General features: G+C 36.9%; 1 protein-coding gene across 2 annotated transcripts in view; it reads left to right on the top strand.

The window, feature by feature from the left end:
• The window catches only part of rngtt (RNA guanylyltransferase and 5'-phosphatase), a 131,790-nt gene that overhangs the window by 13,074 nt on the left and 93,732 nt on the right, over positions 1-24,984 (top strand). For both annotated transcript variants that reach the window (XM_030128823.1, XM_030128822.1), the window contains exon 9: positions 22,002-22,137. In XM_030128823.1, the coding sequence (XP_029984683.1) occupies positions 22,002-22,137 (136 nt within the window). The remainder of the gene's footprint in view (positions 1-22,001; positions 22,138-24,984) is intronic.

Here is a 24,984-nt window from a genome sequence, read left to right as displayed (position 1 = left end):
ACATTTGTCTATGATCCACCGAGGTTCATTAAAACAGTCTTAAATCATAAAGACACTTAAACCGGGGGTGTCAAATTCATTTTAGTTTAGGGGCCACATCCTCCCATTGTGATCTGAAATAGGCTGGACCAGTAAAGTAATACCATAATAGTAAATGAATAATATCAACTCCAAACTTTCCTGTATGTTTTAGAGTGGAGAAAAAAGTAAAATTGCATTAGGAAAAAGTTTACATCTACAAACTATCCTTTAAAAAAACTTGCACGACTATGAAAAAACTGAGTTTTATGAAGAAAAATAAGTGCAGTTTTAACAATATTATGCTTCAGTTTATCATTTTCACATGTGTATTATTATTTACATATCACATTGAATCTACAAATACACATATCAAGTTGTTCATATTTGTTCACTTCAGTTTATTTCCAATATGCAACAAAACAAACACAATGATCCTACGTTAGTTCCTAGAAATAAAACAGATTTCAAGAAAAGATGAAAGTTTATAAATATACATGAAAACAAAATATGACTTCATTTGCATATTTGAAAAGGAGTAGGAGGAAGTTCAGGTTATTCACATTTTTTGTGAAAGGATTTCAGTTGTAAACATTGTAAACATTTTCATGTAATTTTACTTTTTTTTTTTATTACACCAAACAAAGAGAAGACTTTGGAGTTGTCAGTATTTAGGCAATAAGTTATTATGATATTGTTTTACTGTTCCCACCCACTTGAGATCAAATTGGGCTGAATGCGGCCCCTGAACTAAAATGATTGTTAACGTCTTCAGGGTAATTTTTACATTTCGTAATTTCATCCCACGAGCCAGATTGGACCCTTTGGCGGGCTGGTTTTCACCAGCAGTCCTCCTGTTTGACACCCAAGGCTTAAGCTAAGTGTTGTGGAGGCAAACATGCACCTGTGTTATTATATATATTATATGTATTTTACTAAACAAGCTGTGTTTTTAATTTTATTGTTTTATATGTCTAAGAGCATAACACTATCCACCATCCAGTTACTATTGGACCATCTCACTTCACACCTCAAGCACAGCCACACAATCCAGACACAAATGCCTTGTCCAGAGGTTATTTTAATTGTCCATACAAGTAAATAATTGGCTCACCACATGCCTTGTGCTTTGCTTTATCGTTGTTTATGTCCATACTGTTGACCATTGACTGTAGTTGAGTTAATTTGTGATGTAGTTGTGGCAGACGACTTCATACACCTTTGGAAATAATTATTAGATCATTTGAATAAAACAGACCTTCAGCATGACCTTTTCTAGCTTCTTGAAATATTAATGATTTCTTTTTGCTTGTTTTAATTTATTTACTTGTTATATGCTTGTGAGAAAACGTTTTTTTTTTTTTGGTCTTTGTTTTTTCATTACTTTAAAAACTGTTTATTTCTGTACTGAACTTGTAAAGCAACATGTCATGTGTCCTTTGCCTTACATTTGCACATCAGAAACCCTGAAGGCTGACAGATGTTGACTTTTTGTAGTCACAGGGTCCGATCAGTATTTCCAAAGCTGTATGCCAGTGCTGTGTATATACTCTTTGCTTTGATTACTGATAATGGGTTTTTAAAAGCAAACATAATTAACATACTTGAGAGGGGTGTTTCATCCCATGTCCTCTTGGGGGAGGCTCAGGCCCCAAAACATTTTGACACTGACAACACTTTACTTAATATTCATCTCTGACTGTATCAGAAGTAGGATAACCACTGAACTGACCATTTAAGTCAAAGTAATAAAAATGAGTCATTGCAGATCAAACTCGAGTAATTCGTCAATAAACGTAGAATTGATCAAACTAAAAACATAAAATCTACTCATGAGCGATGTTTTTTTTTTTTTTTTTTTCTCATTTGAGCTTCTATTTTCCCTAAGTAGTGCAGAAGCCTAATATCAGCCATTGACCACTATCCACATCAACTTCTGCATATAAAAGTAGTTTGTAAAACCGCCTAGTAGCACAAATTAATCATTTATTTCTACTTTGTTTGAAATTATAAGGGGGTCTCATTTTTAGAAACCGGTATACAAACCAACATTAATTTTTAATGGGCATCCTGGTGCTTCTCATTTTGCAATCAGTGCTAATTTGGATCTGAATTTACTGAATTTCTGTGTCATGAGATTTTATGCATCCGAGGTATTACAACCAGAACAGGCAGACTCTCTTTTTTCCTGTCTATAAATATTTATAGATAAATATATGCTGTTTCATTACCAAAATACTGCAAGTAGGGAAACTGCCATGTAGCTTCTGTGGAGAGTTTATAAGTAGAAATGTGTAGAATTTCTTTTTTTTTTTCTAGTCCCCATATTATAAGCCTTATTGCAGTCAAGAGGAGGTGTTGAGGTTTTGATTCCTATTAGGCTGGCTCAATTGCAATGTGCTGAAAGGATCATGTGGAATTTTAGCCCAATTACGGCAAACATATGGCCTGGTGAAAGCTTAATTCACCTTCAGTCCTTGTTAGCTACTCATTAGGTTTTAATTTCAGTATCTTCATATAGCTAATAAACCTGAATGGCCACTGTGTAACTGCAGAGAGTTGGAAAGTGGAATAGTGGCTTCACAGTTGCACCCACAGGCTCCACAGGCTGACTGTGTCCAATTGTCCCTTTCCCCATGTTGAATGAAATATGCAGCAAGGCCTTTCTTCTTTCCCGTCACATCCCTGAGTGAATTTGTTGTTTTCTCCTGTTTTGTGTCTCTGTTGCCAAAAGCTAGTGTTAAGGGGAAACGGGGTTTAGTATTCCCGTTGTCTGCTCTTTCTCTCTTACTGGTGGCTATGTGCAGCGCGCTGGTGAATATTTAATGAGTGTAGCCAATCTCAGAATTTAGCATATTGTGTTTTAATTTCCTGTAAATGTGAGACTAGCACAGTACAAATTTGACCTCTGTCCAAGAGACTAATCCATATTATCATCTCCAAACGCTTAGTTACAAAGCTCGATTCCTATATTTGTGTAGACTGTGTAATAGAATTTCCAAGCTCTTGTCCTTAATTGTATTTTCCTTGCATGTTAGTGTAGAAGTTATACTGCTGTGGAAAAATAGAGGGTTACTTTACTAGGTCCAGATCATCCTTCAATTGTATGATACGCATGCTTTGGAAAATATTTTATGACATGCTGCTTGTTCTCTGTACTTAGAAGAACAATCCTGGACTTGGCATTCAACAGAAACTCATATATAAAACCAAGAAACTTATTTCATGAGTCAGTAGACTTGCTATGTAAAATTTAACTTCCTAATAATACAAGCCAGATCAGTAACCCTTGGAAAGAAACTGTGTGTAATGAAGGCAGTTTCTTCCCTATTCTTATAGTAAATCTGAGAATAAAAGTAATAAAGAAAGTAAAAGTACCAAGACTTATGTCAGATACTAATGTAAAAAAAATCATTAAAATAAAAGAAATAGAAGGTCATTCAGTAGAGCGTACGCTTTAATGTTAACAAAAATTCCCAGGATCTGCCCTTTTTTTTCCGCTGAAACACATGAATGGACTTCGAAAGGTAGTGAGTCATCACTGTTGGTCTAACTCTGCAAATATGGTGTCGCGCCTTCCTCGTCCTTTAATTAGTCCTGAATTGTTCGGTTAAGGTTGGCTTTGCATTACATCATGATTTACTTTGATTTCAGTTGAACAATAGTGTTGCTGTTTCTTATGGAGGTAGACCTTATAGTGGTTCTGGTCTAGTTGTTGCCTCTGTGAGTCACAACCAGTCCCACCCACTGGTGTATTTTAGAGTTTAGTCTCACCAGAAGCTGCTTTGTGTCAGTGTAATGGAAAGAGTATCATTTATTCATCCCAAGAGTAATTTAATCAAGTTTGTCTTGTACGTTCTGTATGGTTGTAACTGTATATTTGTGTGGACATAATTTTTAGTTTTTATAAATATTTGTGAAGGTATTTTGATGTGGAAATGGGAGGACATTTCAGCCATTCCTCGCAATGTCTTTTCAAAGGTTCAGACTTTGTTTTAGGATTAAGGTTCTAATTGTTACCTTATGTTAAGGGTTAAGCACTTAGTTCTGATGTTTAATGATGGGATAAACATGCTTGGGAATGCATTATGTCAGTGAGCTTCCTCGTAAAATAGAGAGACATGACGATATGTGGACTCTTACATTGGCCTGGTGTACCCGAGACACTGTAGTGTTGAACAAATGGTGGAGCTAAGAAGGAAGAGTTGTCATTGCAGTCAGTATGTGAATTAAACATCACTACATTGGTCATTATCATACATAATGTTAGTGCTGTCCAAGTTCATGCAGCTTCCTGCCTGTCACTGTTTTTATCATGTGCAAAAGGAGATGTGCTGCACTTGATAGTAGAACCTCACCTCACCACAGTGCCTTTACAGCTGGAGGGTATATCAGAAGGCATTTCTTGAGAGGATGTTGGAATCACATAACTTATGTATTATTCCTCTGGGAATGTGATACAGCCCTACGCCTTATGCTATCATAAAGAAAGTCCCCTTACTCCTGGATGTGACACTCCACTCTGGAAAGTTGGAGTTCTATTCGTTTCCTGACATGTTTGAATAACCTCAAAACTTCCACTTCAGTATATTTGCATGATAAAAGTTTTCTCTCTCTTTTATATTTTTCTTTTTTTTCTGTGGTGTGCCAGTCTCCTGTCAATGCCTCTATTTTTTATTTGTTGCTTATTTGAGCTTCTAGCTGAGAACAGTGTCGTCGTCCCCCCCCCCCCCCATCATGATATTTCTGTTTAGGTCTTGGGAAATTTACACGCGATATGACTGACAAAAGACTGAGGAATTTGCAGAATAGATGCAGTGTTATGATGTGGATAGTCACTGTGGTCTGGATGCAGGCAATAAAGTAGCACTCTCCTTGGGGCTTCCATTATAGGCATATGGTGAAAACGAAAGGGTTTTTATTCTCTATATAAGGGACAGCCTGGTCTTCACAGAAAGCCTCATATTACCTCATTTCAACAAGCTGAGCAATGGATCAGAGCTTTCGGAATAACATTATTGGTGACTACAAGACACCGAGGCTTTCGTACAAGTTTGGCCTTTGTGTGCTGTTTGTTTCATAAGAGAGGATGAGGACAGAGTGGTGAAAAGTGAAGCAAGAAATCCATCTGACTTTTATTATTAGAATCCTACAGGTGTTGGTTTTCATTAAATCTGGTTGCTATGGACAACTGATGTACAAATGAAGACACAAGTATTCAGGCTTCTCTGCGTTGTTGTCATATTAGAACATAAAAACAGATTTATTGTAGTTTAAATATAATTTTTTGGCCATTTTTGTCGTAGGTACTCTGGAATGATAAAGTATGAAAAATTAGCTTCAAACAGCAACTTGCAGGTCAACAACTAGATATAATTAATGTGCAAAGAAAATGAATACTTTATGAGGTCAAAAAAGAGCTTAATGCTAAGAAATATGGATAGTGATGTTCACTTTGATCACAGCGTGGTTGAAAATATGAATTTGTACACATATGACAGATCACAGCCTTATTCCAGGCCTGCTGGCAGCAAAGAGATAAATAAGGAGAAATAGCCATCATAAGGGAGAAACTGAGTTATGGCATGAATAAAATGAGCCGGGCTGAGCAGGTGTCCTGTAAGTGAGCAGGTTTAGCTAAAGCTTTGTTCACACGCTCCACAGTTGTGTTGCTTTTCTACTACAGATCACACAGCAGCAACACAAGCAGTGATTGTCTATTACACGCCAAGTATTTCTGTTTACACCAAAGGATAATGTAATGTAATAATATGATGTGTTATGGTGTAAGCAGAGGAAATACAAATGTTTTTTCTTTGTCTTTTAAGATATATGGTGTTTTCGAAAGATATATGATTAGCAGAGGCCTTGAAATGCTAAAATGCTGAACTACTTTGTATCTGGGTCAGGAGTGACATGAAGAATTATATTTCATATTGTTGAACAGAAGAGAAAACATCAAAAGTGAGCAATATTTAGAAAAAAAAAAAAAACCTTTAGCAGGTCAAAGAGATTGACTCTATCGTCTGATGTAATATGATGGTTTTTAAGAACATCGCTGATAACTCGGTCTTTTATGTTATGTATTTCCATTTTTCAGACAGTAGTTACTCTTTAATATGTGGAACACTCGCTATGTGTCAGACAGGATTGATGGGTCCTGAGGTTATGAGCATTTTCAGTGAGATGTACTGATTGCAGTCATACTGTGTGAGCTTAATTTGTCTTTCATATTATGCATTGCCTTGACTATGCTGAGAATTTCTTATTAAATGTCCTTTTAGCTAGTGGCATTTTTAAGACCAGAGATTGATTTTTAGTAGGAAATTTGGCTTTTCAAGGTGGTCCGGAATAATTCTCTTTTTGCATATTGCCACTGGGTCTCTTTAAGCATTACATATTTTAAATGACTCTGTCTTTCCTTTGTTGGAACAGATGTAGATAAGAACTTATTGTGGAGGGCATTTTAACTTTTATAATGAGCAATTTCCACTTTAAAGGTGTTATTTTCTTTATGGGAAATGCCAAGTTTAAATGACTTTGGACACTGATTCACCGTCTCAAATGGATGGAATGGGTGTCGTTTCTTATAGCTAATGGCAAATACACAACCTGGCCAAGTTAGAGTCTACACTTGGGTTTAATTACTGCAGTGATTAATTTTTTTTTTTTTTCTCTCAACAAGTTCTTTAACTCTAACCGATGCAGTGAGTAGCTTCTCATTCCTTAAACAACTCTCAGTCTATTATAAGGCATAGATTGGACAATGCCAGAAACAACTGGGCTCATCAGGATTGTGAAAGAGTAGCTTAGGGAGCATGAGACATCATTTTTACACATGGATTGGCCACCACAGAGTCCAATCCTTAACACCAATGACAATCTTTGGGATATGCTTTAGAAGACTACACCGTGGTCTGACTCAGCCATCATCATTACAAGATATTGATGGGAAATTTATGCAGCTATGGATGTAAACAGGATTATGGTGAACGTGTCTTGTAATCAAAGCTAAAGGCATTCCAAAGAACTATTACATGTGTGACTTCAAGGCACCTGACAATTTAACTGTCATGCTCAATAGCACAATAGCAAGAAAGTTTCCTAAAATATGCAGTCGTCCTTGCCGCACAGACCAGTCATAAGAGGGAAGAAACTGTCACTGCCTGCCATGTGCCAAAGGGGGGTGGCTTCTAATAGGCTTTGGAAAGGACAGCAAAATCAGTGGATTTGCCAAAAGGGGAGACATAGACGGAGTTGAGTTTTTAATCATCTTGTTGTTGAGCCTTCTGTCAGGGCTAGATTGGTTTGTGCCCCGGAAAGGAAGAGGAGGAGGCAGAGCGGCCAATTATGTCCTCGGGACTTAAACAAACAATGCTGCTCAAGTTGGACTTTATTAGAGAAAGTGCAAGTTGCATCTTTCTGCCACTTCTGTCATGTGTTTTCACTTGAGAACTCAATAATCCTATTGGTTTTTCTGTTATAGTTGACAAAGTAACCAGACTCTATTGATTATCTGGTTGACTTATAGCAGTGGTTTCCAACCTTTTTTGGCTCATGACCCCATTTTAACATCACAAATTTGTGGCGACCCCAGACATTCAAAACAGAGACTTTTTTTTTCCTAAAATTAATTTGTTTTTGATCATGTAATTGTTTGCTATACTATGTTGCAAATAAACGTTAATTTTAGATGACATTTAGTCTATATAATGTGTATTATTATGGGCGGAGGCAGAAAAGCCAGGTTGAGATTAGTGCACAAAGTAAGAATTTTATTTTACTTGGTCAGGATATGTACAGTCAGTCCAGCTTGTATTTACAAGGCTGACAGTTAATACGGAACAAACAATTACTCAAACTATGAATTATGAAAAAGCTGCAGCATCTTAAACAGGCCACAATGAACTTTTGAAAGATAAACAGTACCACAGTGCTTCAGTTTCAGCTTCACAGTTTGTCATGTCTTTTATGTATTGTGATTGTCTCTCTCGACTCACCATACATTTTTTTTTATTTTTTATTAGTAAGGTTTTATTTTGTAATTTTTATCAATTACTACAAATTTCAGGCGACCCCATTTGAATTCCAGTCGACCCCACATGGGTTCCCGACCCCAAGGTTGAAAAACACTGACTTACAGTATCTGTTCTTTGGACCACACCAAGAAATTATTTTGACTAAATCTTTGGGTTGAATTTTCCACATTGTGGCTCAAAATGACAGCTATAGTAAATATGGGATACTTTTTTTCTTGCACAATCAAAAGCAGGGGAATATTACTGGGGATTTGTAAACTGCATTAGATGAATTTGTTTTCCCGTACACCTGTTCTGTTCAGCTTTATATCAGAGAAAGCACTGGCAAGAGAAGTACGACAGCTGTAATGCCGTTACGCCAAGCTTTGACTGAGAAAATACAAGCTTTGCTGCTGTTAGTGAAACACTTGGCACCAACTTGCTAAGCTCTCCATTTTGATTTGTCACTCCTCGTTAGTATGATGAGTTTGTAAATGATTTCTGTCACATTTCTGGTGGTGTGTCTGGTCTGTCATTCCAAAATTAAATAAAAAAACCTCGTCATAAAATGAGACTTTTTGGGAAGTCTACTAGACAATGCAATTTTGCCTCTTTTGTTTTTTTTAAACCATTAATATGACTGAAAACATCACCAAATTTGCACATTACCTCCCATAAATATGTCATTTGTCACAATAAGAAAATTAATACATTGATTTTTTTTTTTTAGGAATTGGGATCATCTAATCATGTTTTGCATCATTTTTATGCAGAAAAAGAGAATATGCGGCGGCATTCACATTTAAAATACACTTATTTTTGTAGCCTAAAGTTTATACAAAAATGGGAGACATGGTGCAGCCTCCTTTTTAAAAATGAACCCAAAGTCGTGCAAACATGGGAGCTGCCATGTCAATTCTGGGATGTTCAGTTTGGAGCAAGAGTTTGCATGGTAGGGATGGTCACTACAACTGTTTACTACCCTTTTTTTTTTTTTTTTTTTTTTAACCAAATAACCCATCAGACTTAACAAAGTGATTAGAATATGAAAACAAATCTGCCTTAGAGGAAAGAAAATCAACTTGAGGATCATTTCATTGGACATGTGCTTAAAGATTTTAGATCAAGTTTCAATATGTATGTACCTGTACGTTTAAATGTACAGTAATCTTCCACTGTTGTTCAAAATGTTGTGAAATAGACGTGTTGGGGCGGCTGTGGCTCAGGAGGTAGAGCGGGTTGTCTAATAATTGAAGGGTTGGTGGTTCGAATCCTGCTCTGTCCTAGTCATGTGCCTCGAGTATGCCTTAATAGAAAAGTGCTATATAAATCTAATCCAGTATGTGTTAAATAAATGGCATATTCCTGAAATGAGCATTTTCTCATTCAGACATTTGGCATATATTGATCACTTCCCATTTCCTGAATCGACATGCGTTGCAAATGTCATTTAATCGTATGAAAGTAGAATAATAAATACAATAATAAACATGTATATCATATCTTTTACAGGTAACAAACACCATTTTATATTTTGTGATTTTTACCATCTTCAGATGACATTTGTGTTCCTTCTTGAGACAGAAACCTACTCCATTTTAACCTCATCAGTCCATCTTAAGACACACTTGGCATAGAATGTTCAGAGGGTATGTGGAAAATGAGTTAAATGTTACCTGGGTGACTTGGGAGAAGAAGAGTCAGTCACAATCCATCGATCATGTTTACTTCTCCCATTGGAATGAATGTGACAGAATGTTCTTCTAGTCCCCTGAATACATGGAGACAGTGGAGAAACCAAGTAACGCTGAAACCGTCACTCTCCATTCAAACAGTTTTGTTCTGAAGGGTGCTTGTTTGAACAGATCCGCAGCTCATATAGAATGTGAGTCACACTAATGGGTTTTGCGCAGGTGGCGACTCATGGCTCCTATATATGGTCAGCTGGATTAAAGACAAAGATCCCCTCTGGTAGGGATGAATGGGCAAAGGAAAAGCCTTCATATTTGGTCTTAAGGAGAAACACCATCCTTTTACCCTTTAAACGTAATGAAAGAGTCAGTACTGAAAAGCTGAATTTATCGGGAAGGTGTTTGAAAGAATACAAAAGGGAGGCCGTCACCAGTAGACATACTTTAAAAAAATACATATTTTTATTAATCAGGGTATACATGACTGCAAACAAACATGATTAGTGCAGCATTGCAAATAAAAAACACATTTCCTGAAGAGCATAGATAATGAAAACTGACAACAATAAAAATGGATGTAAATATACAAACATATATTTACATACATTACACTACATTACCCAGGAGTTGGGCTTAACGACCTTTACTACAGCTAGAAGCAAGGAGGGGGATCCAGATATTTCGGCTTCACCTCTGTCCCATCTTGAAAATCAGTCAACGATATGCAACCTGTCCAAAACAGATTTAACACTGGCACCATTATATTAAATAGCAATACATACTTTTTTATTAGTTTGTTTTTAGTTGTCCTTTGTTCATATTTTACTCTCTGTTGACTCTATTGTCCTGCCCCGTTGACGGTTCGCTAATAATGTGCAAAGCTGCTGGATTTGATTTGAGGCCTCCCCTGGAGTTCAGCTGCTGTCAGTCATGCTGCAGGACTAGACCAGCAGAGACACAATGGCCGTCTGTGCCTCATTAGGGCTAAAGTGCTCCGGGGACAAGACTCGGGGATAAGGATAAAATCTGAGGCTCACAGCACCCATCAGAAAAAAAAAGCAGGAAAAAAGGAAAAAGAACAAAAAAAAAAAAAAAAACAGCGAGAGAGGAACCCATACTTGTGTGAATGAAGGAACACATTAGGTAGAATATTTTCTGATTGGGCAGAAAAAAAGACTACAGTGTCTGCTGTTAATATAACACAGAGAGGGAAGGATGAAGAGGGTCGAGCTGTGATGAAGAAGAGGACCACTGGGAGTTACGCAGCACTAATGGTCTCCCTCTGCTTTCTTCTGAACATACTTGACAGCGTTATCCATGGCTAACTGGCCAATTAGACAGCAGGGGAACACTTCTGCTCAGTGCAGACCTTGTTGTGTCTGCACTGGTTGACAGATCTTCTCTGTAGTGACACTCAGCCTATCTGTTTGATCTTCTCAGACATTGTTCCTTCACAGAAATAAAAGATCTCATCCCTTTGTGTGACAAGATCCTCCTATCCATGGGAATCCTTATTTGAAATTTGCATATACTGAGATTTGCTTTTTTTTTTTTTTTTTTTTGCATCCATGTTTTTTCATTGTATATCCATTTCCACCAGGTCCAAAGACATAGAACTGTATCTGGCTTTTACTCCGAACACCAGTCTTTCCCATCTCTATATTTTTTGTTTTCCCCCTCAGTTTGCAGATATGACATGTAGCTCAGTTGTCTACATTTAAAGGTGCGGGAGACTTTCGTGACCAGTTTTTCATCAGATCTGTAGAACTCCAGTCATAGCCCAAGTATCACAAATCTGTAAGTCTTTCTGTGATTACTCACCTGAATCTCGTGCATTATGGTGAACACTGTCTTAGAGCCATCCACCATAAACAAACCATGTGTTCACAAACAGTGCCGGGAGGTAACTCGGGCATCTCCGGAATTTTGTCACGACGTGCATTGTGGGAAAGGGAGGTTCGTGCAGCCGCCTGACAGCGGCAGCACAACCATATGATATTATATGGATGAAACAAACACAAGACGGAAACGGCTGAAACGCAGAAACGGCTGGAGGAATATGCATAGAGGGAAGGGAGCTCCTGCTGTTTCCGCGATGTGTCTGTAGCAGTTGCCACTGCTAGGCGGCTGCGCAAAACTCCGTTTCCCACAATGCACATTGCGACAAAATTCTGAAGATGCCCGAGTGACCTCCTGGCTCTGTTTGTAAACACATGGTTTGTTTATGGTGGATGGCACTTTGAAATTGTTCACTGTAATGCAAGAGATTCAGGTGAGTAATCACAGAAAGACTTACAGATTCGTGACACTTAGGCTATGACTGAGGTTTTACGGATTTGATGAAAAATTGGTCACAAAAGTCTCCCGCACCTTTAACCAGGAAAAAAATTGAAGGCGATTTTTTGTACTTTATTTGAATCTATCCATTTTATACAGCTTAGGACTCCTAAAATGTTAGAAATTTTCTTACTTCCTAAGCAAAATAAACTTGCTGAAATGCATCCAAAAACATCATAAAACACTGAGATGGGCCATTTTACTGTGCAATCACTTCATTTTACAGATATTACTTATACATTTACTCTGTTAAGCTGTTGAATGCCTTTACTTTCACATTATGCAAATTGTACTTGAGTAAAGATTTGGACTTTTCGGTCCACTAGTTTCTGAAATGGTCCGGTTTTATCGTTTCTAGAGACTAAAATGGGACAGAAGGCCAAGTTTACAAGTGTGGGTGCATTATTGATTTCTTGTAGCTGAAAAGTGTGTTTCTGAGAACTATAATGGAAATTCGTTTTTTTTTTTTACTGTATCCCCCCTCATCCTTTAAAGACCCCCCCCCAAAAGAAAAAAAAAAAAACAGCTATTATTGTGATTGCCACATTAATGGCAAAGATGATGTTTTTTTCTTGTTATCTCCACCCAACCTCACATGGATCTACATCAGTAACTGCATATTCATTGTGTTTGTGGAAATTGAGCTGTCATGGTGGCCACTGAGAAGAGTTTTTCCTCACATCTGGAGAGCAATTTTACACCACACTGTGCTTTTACTCTCGAGGTAATTTACACTTGGCTTGTGTCGTGTGTCATAGTTTCGTTTTACAAAACAGACATGTACCTTCAAAGAAAAACTGCAATTTATTATTAGAGCTATCATGACATTTGTGTGGCTTTCAGGACACTTTTTATGGAGTTGTAAATGTCATTATTAGTGGCAAACTGACTTTGAAACTTACTGAAATTTTGCTTCTTTTAGATTCCCAATATTTTGTCCTCTATTTTACCATAATGCAGAAAATCATTGTGGATGTACTTCATTCTGTATTTTTGTTATACATAAACATACAGCTAGGCCCATCACAATTAATACCATACCATATTACCAACTTTATTTATAAAGCATTTTAAAAACTTTACAGTTGGCCAAAGTGCCATACACGAATCATCAAACAAGGGAAAAAAAATAAAACAGTGATAGTACAAGATGCAAAGTGGGCTAAGTACAACAAAATACACCCAACATAAAAACAAAGACAAATTCACATCTGGTGAAAACAACATAGAAAATCTAAAAAAAAACCCAGCCAACTCATTGATTAAAAGCCAATGAGAAAAAGTGCTTTTTTTAGACATGATTTAATAAGGGCAGATAATAATTATTATCTAATTGTCATAGCTCTTTTATTTTGAAATGTTTTGGGTTTTTTTTTACCATTATTACTGGCACTCTTTCAATAACATTCTATTGCTGCATCATGGACGTTTATTCAGGTTTTGCAACTTACTCCAATGTTTCCACTAATGATTTTTTTAATATTTGAATTATACCACATTTGTTCATTCACTTTTTTTTGAGGCTTTCACAGTCAAACATGCTTTATTAAAATTTTTCTTCTGTGGTTGCATTTTTTTAATACTTTTTTTTTGTTGTATCAACAGACAATACAACACAGAAACTTGGGGTAACTGGTTGAACACAAAATATTGAAATGACACACAGTAGTAATCATGCATTGTTTTGTTTATAGTCCAGCCATTTTCTCCAGTGCTTTATGAAGATATGTGTCTTGAGCCATCGGTAATAAGTCAATCTTTCCATAGAGTAGATTTCCTCTAGTATAGCCACTGATCCTCACGGGGTGCATCCGTTTTGAGCCAGTTCCTTGTAATGGCCTTTTTGGAAGCAATTATAAGAATTTTAAACAGGTATTTGTCTTCTTTCTCTTACACATCTCCAGGTAGCAGTCCCAGCAAAAACAACTTGGGGTGAAAGTCATAATTCTATTGTTGCATATTTAAGTAATTTCTGCCTTGTTAATTTTTTATTAACTAAAGGCATGAGAAATATAATTTTTAGTTATGTCTGTCAATAAATGGCTCTTTATAAACCGCATGTGCTCATTAAAACTTATTTGACTCACTACAACGGCGGCATAAAGTTAACAGAATAGAAAATATTGGTAATTACAGCTTAATTGCATGAGAATCGGCAACTCGGATTTCAATATCCCGTCAGCCCTAGGTACAACTCTGTTTTCCGTGCCGACTTTTATCTGCGGGTGTAGTATTCTGCACATACACTCACTCTTGGCAGCTTGTCAAGTTTCCCACTTTGAACCAGCTGGCACTGATGGCATATTTATTACATCTAATCCCAGTGTGATAATGGTGCAGAGACACAGCAGGTATGAGAGATGATGCATAGCTTTGTCAGAGGGGAAGCGGTTCATTCCACATCAGTCTCTACCATCAGACTTTGCTTTTCCTAAAAGGTGTATGTCCATTCAAGTATGTGTCATCAAAGCCCTCCACACATCTCCACTGCACGGATTCTCTAATATGGTAAAATGGAGGCTAATTATCTCAGTACTTTGAGTTGCATTGATTAGGATGCTTGACCTTTCAAGATGTAGCAGGACTGCGCTGCTCATTAGGTTGCTAGTCTGAAGCTAGCGCCTTCATTCAGCTCTTGGTATTTCACTTTATAATACAGCCTGCTGAGTGTAATTGGGTTCAGAGGTTGGTAATGAAGTCACCACACTGCTAAACAAGTACATCTGTCAATAGCCATTTTTACAGCCATGTCAGTCACATTATGGCATGCCTCTGAGAACTATAGAGATAACACAAATTTATTTTCATTAATTAACAGTGAACACAAAACTGAGCACTACAAGATCATTTATGCTAAAGCAATTAATTGACCATTCAGGTAATTTTGAGCATGTTAGATAATGAAAAAAATAATAGTAAAAGTAAACCACAAATTAATTTTTATTGGTAATGATTGCTTGTTGCAGCTGCGCAGGCATTTATACATTTCATTTTTTTTTTATAGTGACTGCAAAACCAGTAAATGCATATCGCTGTGTTACTTCATTGGACTTCATTTACCAGAAATGAAGTCTTTTATATCAAAATAAATCTATACATGATACAAGGAGTGTGTTTCTGTCATATTTCTACATTCCTATAAACAGAAAAGCCTCCAGTCTGGTAAATTACAGTGTTAACCAAGCAGCTGAATAAAGATATTACAACAGTAACTGTGTGTTGCAGTTATTGTTTGGGAGCTTTTTGTGGAGGGTAACATAAAGGAGACAATGGGGCCTGTGTTTTTGGGTGTGGCTCGTCTTTTCAGCTTGTCTTTGGGATTCAGCAGAAGGGAGGATCAAGGATTCTGTCTTGCTTCACGTCTGCCAACACTGACTAATCCACCCACTCTGTCGATTAAATGATAAACTTTTGTCCTCAGTGCTTTATCTAAAGTCAGACTTTTTTGGCTATTATTCAGGATTCCCATCTGTACAAATAATGTGACTCCTATTGTGTTTAATATATGTATCCTGTAGTTACTGTTTTTGTATTCTATATCTAATTACAGTGGTGAACCCTTTATTTAGTAGTGAATATTCATAGTTTTCAGATGTGGTAGGTAGAATCACCATCGATGATCTGAATCACAATTTTCTCACCTATAAAATGTAGGCGAATTATAAGTAGTTTGCTTTATTTTTTCTTTGGTTTGTGGAGGCTCAAGCTCTGTGTGATAGCTTTTTGTTATTGTGGACTGGCCTTATTACAATATTTTGACAATGTCTAAATGAAGTAAACATTAGTTTGCATTTTTCCTGTCGTGTTTCCATTAATTACCTTGATCGTTGCTGCCTAATTTGTCCCGCTGGGGCTTTTATAATGAGTCAAATGTTTTTAGACTAACTAAAGCATTTGTATTAATTAAACGCACTGTATTCTCACTGAATTCAGAAGCCGGACCTGCAGCTGATGGACTCACTGTAATTCTTTGTCATTATTTCTTCAGCACTCTGCAAATTAAAGCAGACTTAAACTAAACACTTATAAGTGCAGATAGGCACTAAAATATCACTTTAAATGAAATGTGATGAAATAAACTCACTATCCCAGTGACATGTGTTAGTACCAGTTTAATTAGGGTATTTTAATGCATTAATATCACTAAGTTATTACTTATTTACCAAATGTTACTTCACCCCATTCTGAATTTTTAGAGTGCACAGATAACTTATCTGGCTTTGTAAAATTAAGTTTTAAGCGTTCCATTAAATGCCACACTTAAAACTGGTCTCTAAATTAAACGGCACATTCAGAGAAGGTTAATTTGCTTGAAACTGTTAAAGGCTTAACAACTATATAGTCCGTATGTGGTCGTATAAGATCACGTCATATGATACAAAGCATGTTACTAGATGAGTTTTACAGCATTGAACTCCAGAAACGATAGGGTCTGATCAAGCGGTAACACGTGGAGACCTTTTGTGTTCAACAGTCTCTGTCATGGAAGCAGAGTAACTTATATGCATGTATTATACAGATTTGAGTAGGTATTTAGAAGCACTTTAATATTATGTATAATAAAATTTGAGGAGATAACATTTTAGGTAAAAAATGTCAAATTACTGCTCGGTAAAATGTGGACTTGTAACGGACATCAATTTTTTTTAAGCTTTACGCAAACATTCAAAACATGTGGTTCTCGACAGAAATTGATATCAAGTAGGACAAAACCTTTTACATATTATGTTCAGCTATGCTGAAAATACATTTTGGAGTAAAATATTGAAAAGTCTCTGTTTTATGGACATGAGAATGCGGCAACACATGGACAGGCTGCCATGGTAACGTGGATGACTCTTGACCATTGTATGCATCACCCAAAATGTTGACTTATTTTGTAAAACAAGCCACCAGATATAAGCACAATGATTTATTTAATTTATTTAATGCTAACACAGTGTTATTTACAATTTATGGTGGTCCATACTGATATAGATAAATTACAAATGAAGAGTAGTTTCTCGGTAACAGCTCACAGATAGTCTTATTAAATGTGACCATTGCATGAATTCACAAACTTCATCACTCAGAATTTTAATTTCTCAAAGTAATAGACAGTCTTTTGCATGTTTTTTTTGCTAATTTAATGCAGTGTAGCAGAAGGTTTGGAACTTCTCCTGTACTGTTTTGAAGTCTGTAGCAGTCAGCCTCAGAAGACTTTTTTCTATAATTGGTCTTTTAGCTAAAAATCTAGCTAAAGATCTTTCGCTAAAAAATGAGCCCACTTGACAAATGATGTGTGCAAGTATACTTTTTGATTTGATTTAGTGATTTATTATGAACATGCAATGAAATTTAACATATATGCAAACAAGCAAAACATACATAATAATACAAATATTAACAATCATAACAATCTTAGAAAGATGAACAGCACAGTAGTTCCATTTACATGCCTGAAAAGGGGTGTGAAGAAGTGCAATTTATTTAATCCCACCCCCTCTCTTTAAAATATTATTAATAGTATATATGTCCCTCTTCCTTTTACATTACTCTTTTGCATTTATATGTCATGTTTTTTATGTTAATGTTCACTTTTGCTCGATTGGACCCAGTAGTTTGTTTTGGGTGTATTCTAAGAAAGAAGTTGGCGAAAAAAAGCACATGAAATGAAGAGTGTAAGAGGTGAAGTTGTATCGCATTGTGTGATCTTTATGCTCCAGTAACTGTGCACACCTTTTCAGCATACTGTAGAGCAAGAGCAGAGTCAAATTAATACCAGCCAAATGCTCATATCCTGACCCATGCTTGTAAGCTTGCCTATTTTGACAGCTATTTTAACAGTCCAATAGTCACCGCACCCTAGTTTTTGAGTCTCTCGCTCGAGTGAGCATGTGGATGAAAAAGTAATTTTCCTGCAATATGTCTTAAGAGTTTCTCTTTTGGCTTCACATGATACTCATTTTACTACAGCCACGACTTGGTGATGTGCCGACAAAATAACAGTTTCATCCTTACATTGTACTGCCATGAAATCCGCTGTGGTGACCATGGATTTGTAACAGTTTTCTTCACACTGACAGAAACAAACCAATAGCAGTAAAAATGGAGTCACATATCTTTAATATTGACGTAGTATTTTTAGTCACCCAGCATAATCAACACTGACATGGAGAAATACAATTTATGTTTGTTTATTCTTTTCTTAATTACAGCAAGGCTCATGAAGAAATAAATGATTAATAGTAATGGTGAATGCAAAACAAGAGTATAATTGCACTCCTTGAACTTGATTTTGTCTCATTTATCTTCCTTGTTGTCTTTTAATGATATAATTCTTCGGTTTTGCCATGCCAGCAAATTTACACATTTGTTTGGCCAGGCTTTCCTCAAGAGAGAGATAATACAGCAGGGGTTACCACACTTCCAGCTCGAAACCCAAAAATAGAAATTTGACGCCTTGTACAACGCATGTGAATGGTCATAACAATCCCAGTGTCCAAACCAGATATAATGAATGCATTTTGCTTCCTACCTCATTAGGGATGACCTCTTAAGTTGGAGAATGTTGATTTCTCTGTTAAGATAACCTTAACAATTTCTCTTAATACCAAATTTTATCCAGCCAGAGACCCAACACATTAAACAAATCAAATACTATTATGTGTTGTTGATTTTCCCAGGAGGGACTAATAAAGTTCATCTCATAAACAAACACACAACCGAGTTAGTTTTTCTCCCATCAAAACACTGTCGCTTGTCTCAGTATAGCAAAACAAAAGACTTCCCATCTTAATTAATTTAATTCATTTTATTGCAGCATTATGTATTTTACTCTTACTCTACCAACTGATGTGCCAATAATAGCAGCCATTTTTGGGACTGATTCTGCATTTGGATAAGTCAATAAAATAAAGGGTTAGATAAAATATAGAAATGAAACTGGTAGTTTTACATCAGATGAACTTGTCAAATATGACTGTGTTGTAAATGGTAAATGGACTGAACTTTTTATACACCTTCATGGTGCCCAAAGCGCTTTACAAGGCCTCACATTCACCCATTCACACACGCATTCATATACTAGTTGGCGGCTGCCGCCACCAGACCCTACTGGGAGCAGTTTAGGGTTCGCTGTCTGTAGTGTTCAGTCGGAGCCAGGATTGAAACCGCCAACCCTTTGGTCTTTGGACAACCCGCTCTACCAACTGAGGCACAGCCGCATGTGTTGTGACTCATTCTGATAATCTGATCATTACGTTTGCTGATGACACAACTATCATTGGTCTCGTTAGCAATAATGATGAATCTCACTACAGATCAGAGATAAACAGTATTATCTGTTGAAGTGAGGTAAACAACCTAAGACTAAATACATCAAAAACATATGAGCTTGTATTTGATTTTAGCAAAAGGAATGCTCATTTACCTGTTTCAATCAGTAAAAACAGTGGACAGTTTTTTGGTGCGATTTGAGCTGGAGCTCAAACACCAGCAATATTGCCAAAAAGTCACATCAGTGTCTTTTCTTCCCAAGTAAAATGAAGGAATTCACTTTTAACAAACAGATTCTTTTAACTTTTATCGTTGTCCTGTAGCAAGTCTGATTCTTAACTCTATTACTGTGTGGTTTGGAAATCTCACAGTAAAAGAAAAGAAAGCCCTAAACAGGGTGGTACGTTCTGCTTGCAGGACAGTTGGGTGTGAGCTGCCTGTCCTCGAGGACATTTACAAACAGACTTCTTTCTCAGGCATTCTGTATCCTAAATGACCCCACTCACCATCCTGCCAGTGACATGTTTGAACTTCTTCCCTCCAGAAAACGCTACCACTCAATTAAGTGTACAACATTTCACCATGCAAAGAGCTTTTCCCCACAGGCTGTATTACCTTTGAATAGTGCACTCTAGTTTTATGTACTTTTCTTGCATATTTATTTATTTATTCGCTTCTTTTTCTTTGTGTTTTTATCACAACGGTGTTTGTGTTTCATGTGTGTCTTTCAGATCTGTGTATTGTGTGTCTATTTAAATGTTGACTGCAGTTTGAGCTTATTTTGCACCTTTTTTCCAATATGGTTTTCTACTGTAAATGGCAATAAACTGAACTGAAATAATGAGCAGTTGTCAGTTTGTTCAGGCAGGACAAGTATCCAGAATTAAACTGAACTTAACATGACGAGGCAGAGCTTTTAATCATGTTGAACAAGATGGATTACATTGAATATAACCATTAAATCTGCGTACAATATACAGTATATATTACAGAATTGTTGTAATCTATTGTGCTTGATCACGTAAAAAGGTAAAACAAAACATTTTTGCATTGTCACTGCTCCACAATGACTCTTCTCTATGTTAATGTAATGTTTTACTCCTGTAGAATTTGAATTTGTAGCAGATTGTGGAAATGAAATTTTGTTTTTCATATTCTCTCACTTGCAAAGGCTGGCCAAGGATTTGTTAAGCTTCCTGCTTATGCAAACAAATTACCTTGCTCTGGTGATGTATGCAATTTGGAGATAGAGTAATCTCCCTCATGTTAGAGGTTTGTGTTGGTGCAGGAAAGGATATTGTAATGGAAAATACAATTGGTTTGTGCTGTAGTGTAAGAAGGAAAAAATAACATTTGCATGGCTTCAGGTACTTAAATTCAGTTTTTTTGGTAGATGTAAACAAAAGTGGTATCATAAAGTTCTAAGTGTTTATCATAGTTTTTTCTTAAAGGGGTCATATTTTGCTAAACCCACTTTTATTATTCTTTGGTACATTTATTTGTATATTTGGGGGACCCTAATAGTTCAAAAAGTTTGAACTTGAACCCTCCAGGTGCTGCAAAGCTATCTTTATATTCATTTTGACAAAAATCGAGTAGATTTCTACAACCTGTTTAAATTCGTTCTTAATTTGTTATGTCTATAGCTAGTTAAGTCCCGATATTTGTACATATAAGGTCAAGACTTCCGACGAACATTTCTCAGAGTACACCATAATCGTTTGTCAGCAGCAGCGGTTGTACTCCATACTAAAAATATGTCCACACTTCGGGCCGATTACCTAAAATGTTCAGCTGTTGGTTGAACGGGACAGAGCAGCACAGCCAACAACCTGAAGGGGGTGGGGTATGAAGTGGCTCATTTGCATTTAAAGGGCCACCACTCAAAATGACATTTCTGATGTCATTACTCAGAAATGGGTTTGAAGATGGACCTGTGGAGTTGAATTAATGAAGAATTCAGACCCAAACACAGCATTTACAGGTTGTGTAAAATGTATAATTCCATTTAAAAAAGCAAAATATCACTCCTTTAAATCTAAAATTCTTTCGAGTTGTGACCGGAAAAAGTTACTTGTTCTCAAAAATCTTTGTGTCTGCACTGACAACTAGATAACACAGCAAGATTAAAGCTTTGATTTGGTAAAATGCTGTAATTGGCAGGTACCAGTTTGCATTTTTTTCTGTCTTTTGTCAGACATGATAAAAGCTCACCCCTTTGTGTGATTTGAATCAAACAAGCCAATTTGCAAACTACCAGAGGTACACAGTCTTTGTTGTTTTGTTGAGCTGAGTGGATCCCAAATGTTGTTACTTTTGTTTTCCTGGCAATTGTGCTTTAAAGCCTTATTATCATATTAAGTTATCCAAATAAACAAATTAAAATCAATTTTAGGCACCGGTGTTTATCTGGTGGAAGGAAAATTGGCAGAAAAAGCTCAGATTGTTAAAAAAAAAAAAAAAAAAAACAGTCACAGTAGTTGTTGTAATTGGATGGTAATTCTAAACAAAACGTGCTATAATTAAAAATCATGCCTGTTGAATCAATAATACACCATGTATTTTGTATTCCATTTAAATTCTCAGAGCAGTATTGCTACTGTACAGTTTATAAATGCACACACAAAGTTTTTATGGCCTATATGTACATTTAGTAATGGACTTTTCTCTTCTCCCACAGGTACATGATGCTGATCAACGGGAAAAATGAAGTGTTCATGATCGACAGAGACAACACTATCTTCCACATAGCGAACTTAGAGTTTCCTTTCCGGAAGGATCCACGCATCCATTTATCAAACACACTATTGGACGGGGTGAGTCGGCTTCCTCTATCATTTTCATTTTCGTCCGTGTTGTTCTTGTTATGACATATTGGCGTCTCTCTTAGTTATCTGAAAATCTGATATTAATTGATGTTTGAGTGCCCTGCACCTCTCTGCCCATATAGGCTTACAAGACAAGTTAGCTCAGATGGCCACATGAGAAATGTATGTCTCCACAAATTCTAAATTGAATGTACATTTCAGAACATTCAATTTAGCCAACAGAAATGCCCTGTTTTATTGGATACAGTGTGTGTGCTGTCTCAGCTGCCAGGCACCCTCTATAAATCTTGCCAAAACAAAAGTCTCCACATTAAAAACCAACTGATCATATCAGTAGACGGCCTTATCAAAGTAACATTATTCACTTGGATCTTTTCAAGCAAATAATTCCTCATCTCATTGAGCAAAGGGCCTTGGAATTCCAAATTAAAAACACAGAGATTACATTGGTCTTCAGCAATTACTTCATATTTGCACTCAATGCCCAGTGGTTAAAAACTAGCGGACATAGAAGCACCTTCCTGTTTTCTGTGCGTATGAAGGTTCAGTGTATGAAGTTCAATCCCGCCCCTTGCCTTTACCTCCACTACAGTGTCCACCAAAATGTCCTCTTTAAAGCCATTGTTTGTTTTGGCCTTTTAATGACTTGCGTATTAACTCGATGTTGATTGTAATGTCTGATTCTGCTAAATAAATAAAACCAAGTCAGGCGTGAGCTTCTATAGAAACATGGCAGATATTTTGGAGGGGACCACTCCCTCTGTTGACATACACAATTGAAGGTAATAAAAGCACAAGATTTCTTATTTTTGTTTCATTATAAACGGATTTACAGTATTTCTGAATATTTTACTATATTTCTTCAGGGTTCCCGTGGAGGCTTAAAAAGTCTTAAAAGTCTTGTATTTCCAAATCTGCATTTTATACCTTAAAAAAGTCATGTGGTAGGTCTTAAGTTATGTTGCCGTAAACTTGTTCGCTGAATCGTGTTTAAACGTGTCTAGGAAATGTCCAAGCTACAAAGAAAGTAATGTTAGTCGAGTCAGTTCCACCCATTCCGACCCTACAATTTCTATTGAAACAATTAGGAACCAATTATCGCTAATTTTGCAGCCCCCAGTGAGAAATGACTCAGAATGGAGGGAATCAAGGCATTGGAGTAAATCAGTGCATTTTCCTAAATTCTAGGAGTCACAAATTTCTGACAGTAAGGCCATGGAATGGGCAATAAATTCTGTTCTAAGTAGTCTTAAAAAGTTCTTTAAAAGTCTTAAATTTAACTTGTAGAAACCTGTAGGAACCCTGTTCTGGAATTGGATCCCTAAATCTTACACATTGAACCTTTTAATTTTTTATGCGCTTCTGTATAGAAATCATCATTAATTTGAATAGGTTTTTTTATAAATGCATTTGTGTTATACCTCATTTTTAAAATTTATTCCTAAAGTCAAATTCCATTCAAAAGTTGAATGGACTCTGACTTTCTTTTCTTTCTTTGTCAGACTTGTATAACCCTCTATTTTCAGCCTTGTAACACTCTGGTTCTGTCCCCACTGCTCATTCTTGCAGATAATTGACATCAGTTGTGAAAACTTAGTGACGGCTGTCAAAGACAGCTGGAGATGATCTTCCTTGTCCTTTACAGAACTTTTTCCCCACTGGTTCCTTTCGGCACCTCGTTGTGTAATGTTGTAGTGCTTAGCAGTGAGATCCCTGTGGCAGCAGTAGAGGCTTTTGACTTCTCGCCCTGTTACCAGACTGAGACTTTTCTTGGCATGTTTGTGTGATTTAGGTCACAAAGGGTGCAGCGCACCCCCCCCCAGCAGCAGGTGCACATGCATGAGTCATCACCATCACACCCCCCAACTGAAGACAGAGACACAGAAATTGGTGTGTGTTCATGTAGTGGTTTGATTTGATTATACTTGTCTCCCTCTGTTTGTGTATGGTGGTAGATGACGAATAAGTTGCCGGCTGTGCTTTGTGTTTTCCTCGAGGCCTTGTTTAGCCATTTTATGTAAAATAGTTTGTGCGCCTCCTCTTGGCTTAGCAGCTGCTGATGGATGCGGTGAATTTAGCTTCCTCGCTAACACAGGCCATCTAATTGCAGTGTATTAGTGTTTCTTTGAAGGAGCTATGTGAGGATGTGTGTTTAGATTGCTACAAGGTTTGTTTTGACTCGTGTTTATTCATCTGTTGATGCTTCTGGCTCCCGGTTCAGAGAGGCAGTGTTCGCCTGTTTACGATGAAGCCTTGTTGAAGCCCAGCTGCGTTGTCTGATATGTTTCATCTTTAGCCCGAAGGCACTGTCTTTGTCTTTATATGGTGTTTTGTAGTACAGTTTTAATGAGCTTTACATCAACTTGACTTTCAGTATTGGATGACTGCACAGTGTAGATTGAATTCTTGGTGGGTTTCTTTGGTCACATTAATGTATTCACCCATTGCTGTCTGTCTGTGCAATGGTTCAATGCACCAGATGCATAATGATGACTGCCTCCACGAATGACATCATTTCTCCCCTGAACTCCTCCTACAGGGCAATGCATGCCTGCCATTTGCTCTCTTTTCTTCATTCGAGCTCCGGCTTTGGCAACAGAACGTTACGTATGGCCCTTTTGTTATGCGATATTCACTGTATTGAATAATCATATCAGCCAGAATGGATGCACATTTCAAGCCAAACAGTAGATTTTTGAAACTGGGAAACCCACCACCACTGTTAAAGCCAATATACAAATGGCTGCAGCTCAAAATTATCTCTCTGATTATCGCTCTGAGTAAAATCCAAACTTATATAGCATAATTTGCAGTCCTGCTAAAAGATAACAGCTC

Source organism: Sphaeramia orbicularis, chromosome 24, assembly GCF_902148855.1.
Source record: "Sphaeramia orbicularis chromosome 24, fSphaOr1.1, whole genome shotgun sequence".
NCBI lineage: Eukaryota > Metazoa > Chordata > Actinopteri > Kurtiformes > Apogonidae > Sphaeramia > Sphaeramia orbicularis.
Note: the sequence above shows the minus strand (reverse complement) of the source record. Positions and strands in the feature narration are given on the sequence as shown.